The 14108-nt window shown below is 43.4% G+C and overlaps 1 protein-coding gene across 1 annotated transcript in view; it reads right to left on the reverse strand.

The window, feature by feature from the left end:
* The window catches only part of LOC103082048 (serine protease 48), a 22039-nt gene extending 8866 nt beyond the window's left edge, over positions 1-13173 (reverse strand). Inside the window, 5 exon segments of the mRNA XM_007458325.1 lie at positions 1861-1949; positions 2186-2202; positions 3370-3576; positions 4150-4227; positions 13056-13173. Coding sequence (XP_007458387.1) covers positions 1861-1949; positions 2186-2202; positions 3370-3576; positions 4150-4227; positions 13056-13173 — 509 coding nt within the window.
* Positions 13174-14108: the final 935 nt, after the last annotated feature.

Raw genomic sequence — 14108 nt, forward strand, 5'->3', positions numbered from 1 at the left:
ACACGGGCCTCTCACTGTTGTGGCCTCTCCCGTTGCGGAGCACAGGCTCCGGACGCGCAGGCTCAGCGGCCATGGCTCACGGGCCCAGCCGCTCCGCGGCATGTGGGATCTTCCCAGACCGGGGCACGAACTCGTGTCCCCTGCATCGGCAGGCGGACTCTCAACCACTGCGCCACCAGGGAAACCCTCTTAGCTCTTTCTTTTAGCATTTTCCCTAGTGTTTTCAAGAAACCCTATATATTGCCATTAATATTTTTCTTTCAGTTTTAGAATATTGTATTCCTCCTGTAGAAGGTGAGGATTGACCCACCAATTACTGCCAACTCCCCACTTCCTTTTCACCATCCTCCTCATCTAATATGACTTTTTGTTAGATCAGTATTTAGTATGTTATGTTCTTGTGACTGTGAAAACGTTATTCACTATGAGGCCATATTGAGTACCCTAATGCGATTTCTTATAAAACTTTTTGCTTCTCCTGGAATTAATAATGTGGTCTCACTTGTTTTTTTAGTTTTCTGTGTACCTATCACTGACTCATTATTTGTTCCCCAAACTGTCTGCCAGAAGTGTAAATCTCTCAATATGTTGATACCTGTTAGGCTTTTTATCAATACTATCCTTTTTCCTTAAAATTAATTATTTTTTTTGGCTGTGTTGGGTCTTCCTTGCTGTGCACGGGCTTTCTCTAGTTGCAGTGAGCGGGGGCTACTCTTCATTGTGGTGCGCAGGCTTCTTATTGCAGTGGCTTCTTTTGTTGCAGAGCTCGGGCTCTAGGCGTGTAGGCTTCAGTAGTTGTGGCACACAGACTCAGTAGTTGTGACTCGCGGGCTCTAGAGCGCAGGCTTAGTAGTTGTGATGCGTGGGCTTAGTTGTTCTGCGGCATGTGGGATCTTCCTGGACCAGGGCTCGAACCCGTGTCCCCTGCATTGGCAGGCGGACTCTTAACCACTGTGTCACCAGGGAAGTCTTTTTTTTTTTTTAAGACCTCTGCCCTCTAACTGCAGCCTTGGTACTTTTCTTTATGATTTTCTTGAGGGATTTCTTCTGTGTTGTGTTCTGTTTTTTCTGGATCCCATGTTTTCCTGTCCCCACCCCACCCTTTATTTTGGTGAAGCGCATTCTCCTATGGCTCCCTGAGAAAATGTGCATGAGGGGTAATATTTTTTATGCTTTGTATATTTGAAAATGTCTTATTTCTGTCCCACACTTGATTGATCATTTGTAAATATGAGCAGAATTCTAAGTTGGAATTCTCTCAGCATTTTGAAGTTATTACTCTCTTTTCTTTGAGCGTTGTTTGTTATTGAAGAGTCCTGTCATTTTGATTTCTGTATATATGTCATCTCCTGTGGCACAACAAGTTACCACAAAGCTTAGAGGCTTAGAACAGCAAACATTTCACAGTTTCTGTGAATCAGGATCTGGGTGCCTCTGACCAGGCTGCACTCAGGGCGGACTGCAGTGTCATCTCAAGGCCCGACTCAGGAGGGTCTGTCACGTCTTCATTAGCTGTTGGCTGGAGACATCAGTTTTATGTGTGCCTCTCTCTACAGCTTACTCACCACATGGTACCTTACTTCTCTCAGAGACTGTGTTTGTGACCCAAAGCAGCTTAAGACAAAATTCCCTGACTGGTGTTTAGGAAGTGATGTGGTGAAAAGTAAGCAAAGTTTCTAATATAGTGACTATTTTCATCATTTTTTTTCCTACCTCTATGCCCCGTCCCTAGTCCAAGATGACCTAGGTTTCCTTCTGCCTGTTAATCTTGGCACTTTCCTTAGTCTGTTGGTTCATTCATGGGTTCATTCAGATATTTATCGAGAACCTCTCTGTGTGCTAGGCGCCAGCTAGGATCACCTGTGTAGGCAGTGTGCTGCTGTCAGTATCCACCTGTCACCGATGAGGGAACCTCCACAGACGTGGGACTCGCCCAATTGCGGGCTGACCTGCCAAGGTCAGTGCTCACCACGCACAATACGGCTCGAGTGTACAGGTCATCCGCACGCTAGAGAAAGAGGAAAGAGAGAAACATGGGAATCCGGTTGTGCTGTTCTTCTGATCCCCATCTTATCATCTCCAAACTCCCATCCATTCCTGGGACCCGAGTACTCCTGAGCCTCCATACTCCATCCTCTTCCAGTTCCAAACCCAGCAGTCTTGGGCCCAAGGGGAGACCACTCACCTGACTGCAGAGATTTCCTTTGGAAAGAAAAGGATAGGCAAGACCCTAAAACAAATACACCGTATCAAATATATAACAACACCTCTTATATCCAGATTCACTGAATAGAGAGGCTTTCTACCTACTTAAATTTCTCAGATTGGTGTTAAAGGCCAAATTTTTTTTTTTTTTTTTGCGGTACGTAGGCCTCTCACTGTTGTGGCCTCTCCCGTTGCGGAGCACAGGCTCTGGACGCGCAGGCTCAGCAGCCATGGCTCACAGGCCCAGCCGCTCCGTGGCATGTGGGATCTTCCCGGACCGGGGCACGAACCTGTGTCCCCTGCATCGGCAGGCAGACTCTCAACCACTGCGCCACCAGGGAAGCCCTAAAGGCCAAATTTTTATAAATATCTACCCATTAGTGGTAATCTTGATAATTACATACTTACCTAACTTTTTTAGCAGCATACATGGAACATAATTTAACTTCTACTTGGTGATTCATGGCTGCCATCAGGAGTATCAAGCATGTGAGGTTATAAAAACATTAATGCCTTCAGATGATTTTGAGGTTTATAAGCTATTTACTTTTGTCATGTTTTCTTGAACTGAACTAGCATTTTGCAGTATTTGTATATCTTTCTTTTTTGCTACCTGTTATCTTTTTGCTGCTCTCAGCCTACCCAGCTTTTAAATCACTGTGGGCCAGAAAAATAAATGAACAAGCTTATTCCTGAAATCATTGACTGGCGTTTGTACTTCCATTTCCCTCTGCCTGAAATGCTCTTTCCCCCAATCCTCTTAGCTAAATCACTCGTCTCCTTCAAGTCTTTGCTCAAATAGCTTCTTCTTAGTGAAACCTTCCTTGACCACCCTATTTAAAATGACAGTGTCCCTGTACCTTAGACACCCCTCTCCGGTCACAGTATTTATTGCTTTCTAACCTGCCTTATAATTTACATATTTGATATGTGCATTGACTGTAAGCCCCCCAAGGGCGGGGATCTTTGTGTTTACTTCTATATCCATGAGCCTTGGACTGCTTGGGGCCTGGCACACAGGGTCCCCTCAGGACTTTCACAGGCCACACCATTCAGAAGTCACCTCCCGTGGGTGAAGTGTCCTGTTACTCTATATGGTAACTTCTTGAGCCCAAAAACCTCTGCCTCCTCGTCGCCACTCCACCCCCAGCCTCAGGGGCTCACCCAGCAGAAGGGGCAGCAGGAAGACACAGCCCGCAGGGCCCATGTTTCTGTCCTCAAGAGTCAGCACCTCCTGCTTTCTGGACTCAGGCTCCCAGGGCGAGGGCAGCTGGGGAGCAGCCAGAGGAGAGGGGCAGGACCAGCGTTTCCTCCTAGCTGGATCCTCGGCTTCGCCCCCTCCTCTCCTTTGGCCCTCACCCTGGCCAGGCGCTGAAGGGACCAGACTTGAGAAATGCAGCTACAGGACCCAGGGGGAGGAGCTGGGGCTCGAGGTGCCCCCTGCTGTCCAGGGAGAGCAGGGTGTCTAAGGCTTCTGCCTCCAGGGCAGGTTGGAGGCTACAGAAAGGAATGGAACCCTGTCTCTAGCAAGGAAGTGGAATATGGGCAGGATTCTTCAGAAGCTGGAAATGAAAAAGAGGAGATTAACCTAGTACCTGGCTAATTTTTTCTAAATTTTTTTGTCTTCATCTTCATTTACAGCATTAGCCATAGACTGTACTGCAAGTCAGTTTTTCTGAGAAACAGACTCTAAGACAGAGATTTGTGTGCAAGAAGTTTGTTGGGGAGTGGTCTTAGGATCAACACCTCGAGGGGGGATGGAAGCAGGATTGGGCAGAGGGAGAGTTGATGTAATGCACCTGCAGCAGGGGCCTCAGGCATTCCCCAAGGTTGCTCTGGAGCTGGGGTGGCCCTTCAAAGATGCCCTGAACTGAGACTAGAAGTCTGAGCCCTTGGACTTCGGAATGACTGGGTGCAGGTTACCTGCAGGGGAGGGGGCATTACCTTGGGTGAGGTGGCTCTGGCAGCAGTTCCTGGAATTGGACTTGGCTTCGAACTGTCTGCAGCCGACACTCCTGGTTGCTAGGAAAGTGAAAGCTTCAGTCTTGAAGGGGGCTCTGGGCCATGTAGCACAGCATCTGCTACAGAATTCTTTTCTGCGCCTTTTTTGTTTTCTGTACCCGTAGTCTGTAGGGTAGTAGGTCTGTGGAGGCAGAATTCAGGAAAGTATTAAAGCATGTTATTGCTCTCTTGCAGCTTAAAATTTGGGCAAATTTGACAGAAACACATGAATAATTGTAAAAAAGTAAGACCAGAAAATATAGCTGTTTTGGTAAGTGTTATTCAGTTATAAGCAACAGAAATTCAATGAAACTAGCTTAAACAGAGAGAGATTATTTTAAAGATATTGTCATGGGCTGCAACGTGTCTCCCCCTGCCCCAGATTTATGTGTTGCGGTTCTAACCCCCAGTACCTTAGAGTGTGATCGTACTTAGAGATAGTGTCTCTAAAGAGGTAATTAAGGTAAAATGAGGTCATTAGAGCAGGCCTTAATCCAGTATGACTGATTTCCTTACAAGAAGAGGAAGTTTGGACACATACAGAGGGAAAAGACAGCCAACTACAAGCCACGAAAGCCTAGAACAGATCTTTACCTCCCGTCCCTCTGGAGGAACCAACCGTGCTGACACCTTGATCTCAGACTTCTCACCTCTGGAACTGTGAGAAAACACATTTCTGTTGTTTAAGGGCCCCCCCCCGCCCCGCCCCCAGTCTGTGTTACTGTGTTATGGCAGCCGTAACAAACCAATACAGATTTCTGAGGAACAGTAAGGAGAACAGAGTAGCAAGGACATCTGGAGCTATCCTAGGACAGACTGGAGACCAGGGTGGGAGACTGGAGCTGGCAGGGGGCTCTGGATCCATGATGGCTCGAGAGCTCAGAGCAGCAGTTCGGCATCCTCACTCTGGTCCTCTGCCGTCAGGATGGCCCAGCACTTTCCATGTCTTTTCATTCTATCCCACTATAAACTACCCAAGTTTTTCCTTACTTTCAGTTCAAATTCCGCAGAATTTGAACAGGTGATCTTTTCTTACCAGCCCTTAGGTACATGGCTGTGGACTAAGTGTCTTTGCAGTAAGTGCCCTTGTGCATGATGAGGATGAAGGAACATGGCCAGCTAAGCTGCAGGGACTGTTGTGGTAGAGCAGATGCCACATTTGCTGTATCTCAGTACAGTAAGGTGTTTACCTCTCAATACATTTTTTCAGATTTTAGAAGTGAACGCTTCAAAAAAAATTAATTTTCCATCTCCTTCTTTACTGACTGCCACAACTGTCTTTTTCAGATTTAGTTGTCTTCATTTGTGACTGCTTGGTGGAGGTGAAAATCTACTACTATTATATTTATGTTATCTCCTCTATACATTTTTTTTTTTTTTTTGCGGTACGCGGGCCTCTCACTGTTGTGGTCTCTCCCGTTGCGGAGCACAGGCTCTGGATGCGCAGGCTCAGCGGCCATGGCTCACGTGCCCAGCCGCTCTGCGGCATGTGGGATCTTCCCGGACTGGAGCACGATCCCGTGTCCCCTGCATCGGCAGGCAGACTCAACCACTGCACCACCAGGGAAGCCCTCCTCCATACATTTTTAATGGTTTTTGTTTTAGGCATCCTGTGTTTTGTGTGTGTGTGGTTTATCCATTCATTCTGGTTATGTGTCCACCACTCACTGCGCTTTTTATCATTATATGATGACCCTCTAGGTACTTCTCACCTTAATTTTTTTCTGAAATTAATATTGCACCTGCAATTTTGTCCTGTTCATTTAATCAGAGAAAACATTCCTTATTCATATCACAATTGGTATTCCAATTAATTTATTGTATTCACAGGCAATTTTAACTATTTAGTCAACTCACTTAAATATAGCTTTTAAGAGTCAGACCTCAATTTGAGATTTGCCTTCAAGTCATGTTTGGAGTAAAGTTCATCTTTTTGCAAAGTTACTAAAAGTCTGAACAGGTCTTTCTGTTGATTTACCAAACGAACAAAATTTGACCAGACACTCCTTTCCCTCTGAGGGTCCTGTGGTTGTCCTAGACCTTTGGACATTTTTATATCCCTGGACAAATCTGCAGTCGCTGAAAACTCTTGACATATTAATTGGGTCATTCACACAATCTTTTTTCCCTTTTGCTTAAATGTTTTGTGAAAATATATTTTTGGTTCTAATTTAGTTGGAAATAAACTTTATTGTAACTAAGACATGAGCTCCTTACTATTAAAATTGGAAATAAAAGGAAAGAATTAAATAGCTATCTTGCTTTTCCTGTCCAAACTGTAGTTCAGGGTAACAAAACGGGCTTAGTTGATGAGGGAAGAATTTCAGGTGATAAATTCTTACTGGTTGGAGTGATAGAATTTGAAAGCAATACTTACAGCTCTTTATGAGATAATTGATCCAGGGGATGATTATCAGTAGTTGAAAGTTTTAGATGAAACAGCTCAGGCTGTTACTATTTGAATGATCTGTTCAATCTTAACATCGTGATAAGTGAGATAAGGCAGACATGAGCCTCCCGATGTGACGTAATGTGAAGGAATATGCAATGAAGTTTTCTTGTCAAAAAAGTGAAACCTGAATCTCTAAAGCTACTTCCACTTATAGCAAATACAAGGGATGAAGGAATAAGTTAAATTACAAGGCCAAGGAGGTTAACAGTCACATCCAGAATGTGGGACATTTTATAAAACAACTAACACTGGTTTCTGTAACAAGTCAACGGTATGAGGGTACAAAGGGAGGGAAACTCCTCTAGGTGAAAAGAAACATAAGAGTCATAAGTGTGTGTGGCCTCTGTTTGGATCCTGATTTAGCAAATCAACTCTAAGAAGACATTTTGATACAAGCAAGGAAATTTGATAATTAACTGGGTCTTAGATATTATGAAGGAAGTATTGTTAATCTTGATGGGTATAATAATGATATTGAGTTATGTAAGAAAATGTCCATTTTTAAAGAGACAGTTGGAACCTGTGAGTCCTTTCTAAATCGAAGCTAAACTCTTCTATCATATTGGAGAAATCGTCTTTGGTTTTCAGCCCACAGAGCTATGCTGTCATTTTTATGGGGAAGACTGCATGACCTTAGGCAAGTCACCTTTCCACTAAGGCCTGTGTTTTCCCGTTGTACCATGAAGGCACTGGAATCAGCTGATGATCTCAGAAGTGTCTTTGCAGATGTAACATTGAATTTTGACTTCCTTATCTATTTACCTGTATTTACTTACCTTTATCTATTACCTCCATTACTCCTCTGCAAATATTTCATTATTGTTGGTTTAGCAATCAAGAAATGCGTCGGGTCTTCCATTTTAATGCTCCCTTGCTTCTTCTAAGGTAAGGAAGTACCAAGGAGTTGGAAGTGAGGGAGCAGGTGCTTGATATCCACTCTAGAGATTTTCCTGAAGGCAGCCCTTATCGCTTTCTGCCTTCTCTTCATGCCCTGTCTCGAGGTCCTAGAGTCTCTGTTCCCAGATCATTACCCTGTTATCATTAACATTATCTTTAAATACCTCTACCGTACACAATAACTGTTGGTTTGGGAAGTGGCCATGTGGTGGTGTTGGTAAGAGCTTTATTGCTTGCCGTGTGGCTGTTGCCTAGTTACAACCTTTTCATCTCAGCAAAATGGGAATAATAATAATACCTCACAAGATTTTGGTAGGAATTAAATGAGATAGAGGGCAAGTACTTAGCTTGCGTTTAGGCTATTTAAGCACAAAATTATAATAAATAGTAGCCGCTGTTTTTATTATTGTTTTTGTTGAACAAATATCCTAGTTTTAAGTACTAACTTAATTCTGGGCAAACAGGTCATCTTGGTGATGGCTTAGATTGATGTGAATGGTGCCTGTAGACCAGGATTTCTCAGCCTTAGCACTGTTGACGTTTGGGGCCAGATGATTCTTTCTTGTGGGGCGCTGTCCTGTGCATTGGGGGACGTTAAGCACATCTCTGGCCTTAACCTGCTGGATGCCAGGAGTACCACCCATCCCTAGTGGTGACAACCAAAAATGTCTTCAGACATTGTCAAGTGTCCCCTGGGGTTGGGGTGGGGAGCAGAATCACCCTTGGTTGAGAACCACTGCTGTAGAGTAAGGATGCCACTTCAGGGTGCAGTCTTCTCTTGAGCACCCTGAGAATAAAACAGGGACAACAGTAGAATTGCAAGTCTTGTAGATTTTTTTTTGTTTTTTGTTTTGTTTTTTTGGCCGCAGCTTGCGACCTGCAGGATCTTAGTTCCTGCAAGCCAGGGATCAAACCTGCGCCCCCTGCAGTGGCATCTTAACCGCTGGACCACTGGGGACGTCCCCCAATTTTGTAGCTTTTTATCTGTAGTTCCAGGAAGGGCAAATGGATTCCATTGTCTCTTTTCTAATTCAATCCATCAGATCAATCTATTATATTGATCTGAAAATGAATAAATGAAAATGAATAAAATGAATAAATCTCTTTATAAAATGAGTAAATCTCTTTATAAAATTCTCCTAAAGAATAACTAATTTCTCACTGTTTGATTCCACTTACACGAGGTACCTAGAATAGTCTAGTCAAATTCATGGAGTCAGAAAGTACACTGGTAGGGCTTCCCTGGAGGTGCAGTGGTTGAGAGTCCGCCTGCCGATGCAGGGGACATGGGTTCGTGTCCTGGTCCGGGAAGATCCCACATGCCACAGACCGTCTGGGCCCGTGAGCCATGGCCGCTGAGCCTGCGCGTCTGGAGCCTGTGCTCTGCAACGGGAGAGGCCACAACAGTGAGAGGCCCGTGTACTGCAAAAAAAAAAAAAGAAAAAAAAAAGGAAGTACACTGGTAGATGCCAGGGGTGGGGAGGGGGAATGGGGAGTTAGTGTTTAATGGGGACAGAGTTTCAGTTGAGGAAGGTGAAAAATTCGGGAGATGGATGATGGAGAGAGTTGCACAACAACGTGAATGTACTTAGTGCCACTGAACTCTACAGTTAAATATGGTTAAAATAGTATATTTTCTATTATGTGACTTTTACCACAATAAAAAAACATTAAAAAGGAAAGCATAATTGATTTCTCTAGCACAAGTGTAGCAGCAACAGACACCTATGCCCTCTATTAAAAGATCCAGTTTGGTCTTCGTTCTTGAACTTGGACAGGAAACTTTTAGTCCAGCTGTGGTTCCACTAACCAGTATGTCCTAGAACTAGTCCGTATACCTGGCCTCCGTTATGTCAGGGTCAAGGCCTGGACAGCCTTTGAGAGATGGCCTTCTTCCTCCTGTCGCTCTCCACCTCGTTGTCCAGTCTATGGTTTCCCTCCCCTGCACTCCCCTTCTCCACAGGGACTGATCCTGCTCGGAACTGCATCCTGCTTGCCTTGGGCCCTACTGCCCTTTAATTAGTTCCCCTCGGCAAGAGTTGGTCCTGTTCTTTTGATCACTAAAATAAAATGTATGTTTATTCACTTATACCAAATGAATTCTTCCTTTCCGTTTTGACAGCTAGCCTTCTACAGTCTATTGCTCTCATTTTGTTATTTAGAAAATAAGATTCGATACTTTCTGTTTGCAACACTCTAATAGATGCTGTTAGAAGAGCAAGAAGATGACTAGGACAGCAGTTCTCTTCTCAAGGTTCTTCTTATTTATTCAGAAGAAGTAAAGCTGTGTGCACTCAAATAATTACAGATGGAGACTGGAGTATAATAAGAGGTACAAATAACTAGAACCAAAGGGCAGATGTTATTTTGGCATTGTATAAGGAAGATCTTTATTAGAGCTTTCTAACAGTGAATGGAGGTAATTTGGTATAGTGGAAAGAGCCAAATCTTTTGAGTCAGACAGTCCAGGGTAAATCTGTTTAATCAGATATTAGCTGTGTGATCTTAGGCAAGTTGCTTAACCTCTCTGATCCTCAGTTGGTTTTGTGTGTGTGTTTTCATTTGTAAAAGTGGAATAAATAATGCCTTCTTGAGTTGTTAGGACAAAATAAGATGATTTTTAAGTGGCCCGTATAGTAACTGATAGAAGGCATAAGTAAATACAAGTTCCTGCCATAGTTAGAGGTAAGATAAAGATGGCATGACCCTCAGAGAATCCACTTTGGCAGGCAGCATGACTAGGCTGAAGTCATCTCAATCTAGGCTCTGGACCCTTAGCTTTTTAGCTTCTGAAGTTCTTGTCAGAGCACCTAGAAGAGATCAAATTCAAGAGACTGACTCACTAAAATTTAAGAGACTTGTATATGAACCAGAATGTTGATTTGCAAAGAGGACTATTCATTTTTATCATTTGGAATTTGCATTTTTCCTAACCAGGGTACACCTTCTCGATATTGAGTAGGGAAACCAAATTAGTAGGTGGGTGGTGGTTTGACGAGTCTTCGGATCAGAACAAGTGGAAGTGGCAAATCTCCACAAGCATTTCACTCGCTAGGAGGAAATATCCCTTCTTCACAAAAACTGGGTGAAACAGTGCTTCTCCATAACAGAGCATGTTTTTCTAAATAAATACAAAGTTTATATTCATCAGACTCAAGAGTCTCTCTTCCTTTACAGCCTAGGGTCTGATGAACACAGAGTTGTCTGGCTTTTGCTTTCTTAGATTCCATGCTGACCATTCCCTTTCCTAATGACGTTTTTCTTCAGTTTAGTGCCCAATACTGTTGATGATGCTTAAGCATTCTCAGGTATGATCTTGTTCCTGGTGTGCTGCTTTGAGATCATACCCAAATCTCCAAGTTTAGCTTCCTCCTAAAACACATAAGACCTGTATTTACTGAAATTTTGGGCATCCTTTCTACAGAAAACGATCTCCTTCCATCTCACCCATTTTGCATATATTTTACTTGTTAAGTTTCAGTTTTAGAGGATTCTGGTGGGCAAGTGGTGGGACAGTGCCATGTAGTGAAAATAGTTCCCTTTCCTCCATTACCAAAAGTTAGTTAGTTAGTTAGTTAGTTAGTTAGTTTTCCAGTTCTATGATATTAAGAAGTGTAAGATCATCCATCGTGTCTGTGAAACAAGCAAACGTGCCTTGAGCTGAGAGTTGTATCAAATAACTTGTAAGGTACCTTCCAACTATTTTATTTTATGATTCTAAAACCTGCTGTTATCTCTTTGTTGGATTTCTTGGCTTTAGTATCTAGATCCATCCTCTTCGCTCACATTCTTTTATCGTTTTTTACTTATTTAGCATCTCACATGTTTAATAGGTTTATCTCTTCTTTTGCCGAAGCATTCGCACAGTGTCAATTATGCCTTGCTTCCAATTCTGTAGTGTTGTCATCTAAAAAAAATTCTGAGAAGATCTTGTTAACATGAACAGTGTTCCTTTGAGAATAAATTGTAATCAATCTTTGAATACTGCTTATACTTTGTATAATTTTTGCATTTGGAAAATTAATTTTTTTCAAAGTTCTTACTATTTTCTTTGTATGTGCAGAAAGCTTTTTAAGGGCCCAGATTTAATTTCCTTATTTTTATGTAATTATCTTATCTTTGCAGTTATTAATGAAAATTTTCATTCTCAAACAGTGATTTTATTGGTATTTAATGAAGTTTGAGCAAGGGATGATCATTTTGCTGCTGTTCATTCCACCATCTTGCCCAAACTCCTTCTAATCATTTTTCACTATTATTTGTTGAGTAATACAGAGCATCCTGTATTATTTTAATCAGTATCTTATGAAATCCATAAATTAACTCACTGCTGGCCAGCATCAGATCCCATGTTCCTAACTACTCTTTGTATACGTATACCACAGGCCCAGGAAAAGGATGGGGATAAAGCAGCCATACATTTCTTATATGAGACATGTTCTTGGACCCCTCTCTGGTCACAGGATATTGCAAGTTGGATATCTCTCTAATAAACACCTTCCATAACCCCAGTGCACCTCTGAGCACGACCATGAAGTGCTCTTAGTGGGTGGGGTGAACAGGAGACTCGAAGGCATTCTCCCTGAAAACCTCAATTTAAACCCACCCCCATGCCTCTCCTTAATCTGTGACCACTAAACAGTCAGTTTTCGCCTCCCAGCTCCTTAATCCAGACCCTTCCCTTATTGCCCTTACAGAATGCAGCCTTTGAGATGTCCTCAGTGATTCTTATCAGCTCACTTCTGAAGAATAGAATACGATAGAAGTAATGAGATGTCAGTTTTGAGATTAGTTATAGAGAGACTATAGTTTCCGTTTGGGGTATTCTCTCTTGCTTTATCTTGTATCATTCACCCTAGGTGAAGCCAGCTGCCCTGAGGCAGCCCTGCAGAGCACCCGTGTGAGTGAGCTTGAAGCAGGTCCTTTCCATTTGAGCTTGGAGGTGACTACAGTTTACAGCAGCAGCCTCTTGAAAGACCCTGAGCCAGAACTACCTGGCTAGGCCCTCCCTGATTACTGACCCACAGACACCGAGAGATAGCAAACATTTGCTGTCTTCAGCCGTTATGTTTTAGGGTAATTTGTTATACAGCAGTAGATAGCCAATACACTGCCCTAGGCTCCTTTTGCCTGGCCTGCTTCAACTGAAACCTTCTAATCTTCTGAGTCCCTGCTTTTTCTTCAGAACCCAGTCTAGTCCCGGACTGGGTGGTTTTCATGTTGACTTCAGCCAAGGGCAAACTAGTTAACCTCTCTGTACCCTAGGTACTTCTTTAGAATGTGAGGAATTGGTTGGGTCAGGTGATTTCCAGATCCCTTTCAGCCCTAAAGTTCTTTGCTTCTGTATTTCCCCAGGCCCTGGGGAAATTTCATTAAAAAAAATGAATATGAAAAGTAATAGTTAGAACCAACCAAACTTTATTCATGCCGGTGACCTTGCTTCCCAGGTTGACCTACAGGAGACAAGGCAGCAAGCAGACTGGGCTCCTGGGGACTGCACCCAGAGGTAGCAGAACTGCATCTGTCTTGCTGAAGCTTCGGAATCTCTCCTCAAAATCCTCAACTTCTAGAATTTCCACTTTCTCCGTCATTCTTAATTGCCACTTCACCTTGGCCATACTGACCTCATCCAGTTAGGGTAGCCTTGGGAAAATGAGAGGCAGAAGCACAACAGGGAAGAGCCCGGAGAAGTCCGGCCTGAGGTCAGCATGCGAGATGGCTGACTTCTCAATCCAAGACTTGTAGAAACTGATGTTTGTAAATACCCCAGGCTCATTGGTTCCGATGCAGTTTGATTCCCAGCTCACCACTCCTGCCAGGACCCAGAAATCCTCCACTTTACACGTCAGGGGATCTCCTCTACTGCCCTGGGGGAGAGAGGAAAGATGGCTGGGCCATGCACGGGGCAAAGGGAGAGACTCCAGTAATTTAGCCAAGAGCAGTGGAGTTAGGGCCTGTCCAGACACTCCTGGGTTCACACAAGGACCCCGAAGCTACGAGACATGGAGGAAGCACACTGGGGAATGGAAGGGCTCTGAAAGGTGCCTATAGGATGGATTCTTACTATGCACTGATCTGTCTGCCACTGGGAGCCTGGAGCAGATCACGGCTTCACTGATGGGCTCAACTCCATGCAACAAGCTTACTTTCTGTAGCAGTTGTTGCATGTCTGGAGATCACTGAGGGGCACTTTTAGCTCCTTCGGTGTATAAGATGGTTTCATAGCTGTAAGGCCAAAAAGAGTCAAAGTTGTCTTAAAAAATTAGGAAGCAACTTTCAGCTATGGAAATAGCTTTCATGCCTTTGATTTTCAGGGATAGCTCTGATTTCAAGTTTCTGCCCCCATTAACAGGCAGCACTCTGATTTCCGGTTTGGCAAATGGTCTAAAGGCTGAGTTCCCTGGGTCTGAACAAGACTGATGGCAGTAGCTCCTGCTGTACCACAAAAAAAACAGAAGAATCTTTTGATTCAGAAAAACCTAAAATCATGAAAGATGTAGTAGTGTTTGGCTTTGGAATATATATATATATATATATATATATTTTTTTTTTT

Source organism: Lipotes vexillifer, unplaced genomic scaffold, assembly GCF_000442215.2.
Source record: "Lipotes vexillifer unplaced genomic scaffold, Lipotes_vexillifer_v1.1 scaffold1433, whole genome shotgun sequence".
Classification (NCBI taxonomy): domain Eukaryota; kingdom Metazoa; phylum Chordata; class Mammalia; order Artiodactyla; family Lipotidae; genus Lipotes; species Lipotes vexillifer.